This window comes from Populus trichocarpa, chromosome 14 (assembly GCF_000002775.5).
Source record: "Populus trichocarpa isolate Nisqually-1 chromosome 14, P.trichocarpa_v4.1, whole genome shotgun sequence".
NCBI lineage: Eukaryota > Viridiplantae > Streptophyta > Magnoliopsida > Malpighiales > Salicaceae > Populus > Populus trichocarpa.
This window is the reverse complement of record NC_037298.2, coordinates 1637213-1641522: the sequence shown is the minus strand read 5'-3', so window position 1 is coordinate 1641522 and position 4310 is coordinate 1637213. Positions and strand designations below refer to the sequence as shown.

The window sequence follows — 4310 nt, the reverse complement described above, 5'->3', positions numbered from 1 at the left end:
TTATAATTAAAATAATAGATATTAAATCTATCAGATAAAAAAATTAAAAAATGATGAAATTAAAATAATTATAATTATAATTTCATAAATTATTTCAAATAAAATAAATAACAATCAAAAGAATAAGGATCAAATTTGATAGATAAAAAATTTCAATTAAAAAAATAATAAGAGAAAAACAAATAATAATTATAAAATAAGGACCAAAGTTAATATAAAAATTAAATTAAATCAAATTCTAAGGAGTGAAATTAAAAAAAAAATTTAAAACAAAATATATAGCAATCAAAAGTTTGAGGACCAAATTTGTTATAATCAGCAAATAATATGATATTTCTAATTTTTTCATAATTTCTGGAAAGTGTTTTTCCCTCAAAATAAAAGGAAAACACTTTCTTTAAAACTAAGCCAAATTTTTCTGACTGAAAAGTGTTCTCCGTTGACTAATTTTTCTAATGACAAACAAATATAAAAAAAAATTAAAAAATCATTTCTAAAAAATCATTTTCCGCCAATTCTTAGCATAAAAAAATGACTTGGGCTATAACCCACCTGAGCCTTCAACATGGCTCCGTTATTGGGTGTGACTCTATCATAACTAGATAAGAATATATTCTAGGTAGATTTTGTGAATGACCTAACAAATACATCTATGAACTAGTGAGATAGGTCTAGATCCAAAAAAATTGCTGGTCACATCATATTATAATAACGGTTAAAAAAAACTATAATTATTTTATCTAATCATGATATTAATTTTTTATAGGAATTTCTGTAATTTGTTTTCTTTAGACTTTACTATTAAAAGATAAGACGTATACAATAGAAGTAGAGAGGAATGAAGCAATTGATACATGCAGGAGCTTAAAAGACCACTGAGCAAAGAGCAACCACCTCGGAATTGTCACCAACACCTGAGTTTAATAGGCCATTTGCTGTGTGTGTTCGATGTATTGTCAAAATAACGATAAAATTGTAAAACAACTTTATAATAAAACATTAAATAAAGCAACGAGATCACAGCTGTTAGATTCAATTATTGATAAGAAAAAAAATCCTTAAATCGTTGGATTATTAGACTAATCTATATATTATTTGGTTAATTTGAATTAATTATTTTTATTAAAATAACAATTTTTTTTACTTGATATTAACCTAATTAATTGGGTTTATATTGAGTTTATTTGGTTCAATTGATCACTAAAAATATCAGGTTGACTATTTTTTTTAATTCAATGACTTAAATGATTTAATTAAATACTTAGCTGGAAATCTTAATTAATTTTTCCAGATAAAAAACAAGATTTAACAACTATGAACAAGACGGCATAAAATTTTGTATTTGCTTAGTGATCACTGCCTCTAGTAATTATCGACCAGCAAATGAATAGAGACTTGAAATCAACGTCGTGAAACTAACAATGAAATGATCTTCACATTCGCTGATTTCGTTTATGACATAATTAGCTATAAATTCTCCGAGTTACATGCAAGTATGTATCATTCTTCGTTGTCAATCTACTGATCAGACATGATCAAAGCAATGAATTCCTCAGACTTTCTTTCACTCCAGGCATTGTCTTGCCTCTTGTTATTGCTAATTGGAATAAGCAATGCGGAGTTAAAAAGTGAAGAATACCAAACATACATCGTCCACATGGACAGCTCTCACAAGCCTGCCACATTCTTAACCCACGAATCATGGCACCGGTTCACGCTCAGATCTTTATCAAATCCAGCCGATGGCGAAGGAACCTTTTTGTACTCCTACAGTCATGTCATGCAGGGGTTTAGTGCCAGGCTCACACCTTCTCAGTTGGCTGAAATCGAGAAATCCCCAGCTCACATTGGCACATATAGAGAGTCATTTGGGAAGCTATTCACCACCCACAGCCCCAAGTTTCTAGGATTGAGACAAAACTCTGGAATATTGCCCACTGCATCTCGTGGTGAAGGAGTGATCATTGGGATCATTGATACAGGAATTTGGCCAGAGAGTGAAAGTTTTCATGACAAAGGCATGCCACCAGTTCCTCAGAGATGGAAGGGCAAGTGTGAGAATGGCACAGCATTTAGCCCTTCTGCCTGTAACAGGAAGCTCATTGGCGCTCGATCTTTCAGCAAAGGACTCATAGCTGCAGGAAGAAAAATTTCTACAGAGTATGACTATGACTCCGCGAGAGACTTCTTTGGTCATGGAACACACACATCATCCACCGCGGCTGGTAGCTGTGTTCTTGGTGCAAATCACTTTGGATATGCAAGAGGCACAGCCAGAGGAGTAGCACCTGCCGCACATGTTGCCATGTACAAGGTACTCTTTGCAACAGATACTGAAGAGAGTGCAGCAACTGATGTACTGGCTGGAATGGACCAAGCTATTGCTGATGAGGTTGACATTATGTCATTGTCTCTGGGTTTTACGCAAACACCATACTTCAATGATGTTATTGCCATAGCTTCACTTTCAGCAATGGAGAAAAACATTTTTGTTGTATGTGCAGCTGGGAATGATGGAGCCTATAATTCCACGTACAATGGTGCACCCTGGATCACAACAGTCGGAGCTGGCACACTTGATCGGAGTTTCACTGCTACAATGACTCTAGAAAATGGGTTGACATTTGAAGGAACATCTTACTTTCCACAGAGCATTTACATCGAAGATGTTCCATTATATTATGGCAAAAGTAACGGGTCCAAATCAATATGCAACTACGGAGCATTGAATAGAAGTGAGGTTCATCGAAAGATAGTACTCTGTGATAATAGCACCACCATAGATGTTGAAGGGCAAAAGGAGGAGCTTGAAAGGGTAGGTGCATACGCTGGAATATTCATGACAGATTTTTCACTTTTAGATCCAGAAGACTACAGCATTCCCAGCATAGTTCTACCAACTGTTTCTGGGGCTTTGGTTAGAGAGTATGTGGCTAACGTGACTGCAGCAAAGGTGAAGAGCATGGCATTTTTGTCCACTAATTTGGGTGTCAAACCGGCACCTCAAGTGGCTTATTTTTCTTCAAGAGGCCCAGATCCAATCACCCCAGGTGTCCTAAAACCAGATATTCTTGCTCCAGGAGTTGACGTGCTTGCAGCAATTGCACCAAACAAGCCTTTCATGGAATTAGGGAAATATGATTTGACAACAGATTATGCTTTATACTCGGGCACATCAATGTCAGCACCACATGTTGCAGGAGTAGCAGCTTTACTAAAAAATATTCATCCTGAATGGAACCCTGCAGCCATCCGATCAGCTCTTATGACCACGGCATATACCAAAGACAACACTCGCACTACCATGAAAAACCAGATGATAAATCTTCCAGCTACACCTTTGGACTTTGGTGCTGGACACATCAATCCAAACAAAGCTATGGACCCTGGACTTATCTATGACATGAATGTTCAAGATTATGTCAACTTCTTATGTGGCCTTGGCTATACTGCAAAGCAGATGAGTGCTGTTCTCAGACGTAATCAATGGAGCTGCAGTCAAGAACCAACGGACCTGAATTATCCTTCCATTACAGCCATATTTACCAACAAAACCAGCTCTCCAACAACAAAGACATTTAGCAGGGTTGTGACGAATGTGGGAGATGATGACAGTGTTTACCAAGCAACTATAGAAATTCCTAAAGAGATGAGAATCAAGGTAGAGCCAAGAACCCTGTCATTCACAAAGAAAAACCAAAAGCAAGGTTTTGTCATCAGTATCGACATTGATGAGGATGCTCCAACCGTGACGTATGGCTATCTCAAATGGATCGATCAACATAATCACACAGTATCCAGCCCAGTAGTGGCTATCAAATTCTAAGCTCTAACATTTGTCCATGCACATGAACCTCCTGGATAATAAAACTTGATTTATTCCTTCCAAAGAATAAATGACATATTACCCGAATCTTTTTTGCCTTCAGCTAGATTATATGTTTTCCAAAGGACCATGTCGTGCTAATGCAAACTTGGCTCAGCAGATCAATCATCCACATAGATAATTTAGGCCTATCATAAGTGAAAGAAAATGGTGATACATTCGATTCATCATTTTTGTTGATATATCTTTACTCTAAAAAATCCTTTCAAACCCAACAATACGTACAATCTATTCAAATCAATGCTCATTCAAAGATCAAACAAACGCAAATCTACGTACCTCCACACAGGGGCAACCCAATTACTCCATACAAGCATAGCGCAACCACCCAAAAAACCGTATTAAAAAAGTCGCACCACTTTTAAAAATTAACGTTTTCCATATCTAACCCAAATGAAAAAAAATGTTGTTCACAAGTGACCCA

At 36.1% G+C, this 4310-nt stretch overlaps 1 protein-coding gene across 1 annotated transcript; it reads left to right on the top strand.

Annotated features, from left to right (window-relative positions):
- Positions 1-1543: 1543 nt before the first annotated feature.
- LOC18104870 (subtilisin-like protease SBT3) lies at positions 1544-3848 on the top strand. Its single transcript, XM_006374850.3, has one exon. The coding sequence runs from the start codon at positions 1544-1546 to the stop codon at positions 3824-3826; it is 2283 nt and encodes a 760-aa protein (XP_006374912.3). The 3' UTR covers positions 3827-3848.
- Positions 3849-4310: the final 462 nt, after the last annotated feature.

Excerpts from the sequence above, each read along its gene's own strand:
- LOC18104870 (XM_006374850.3), top strand. The coding sequence starts at position 1,544 with ATGAATTCCTCAGACTTTCTTTCACTCCAGGCATTGTCTTGCCTCTTG.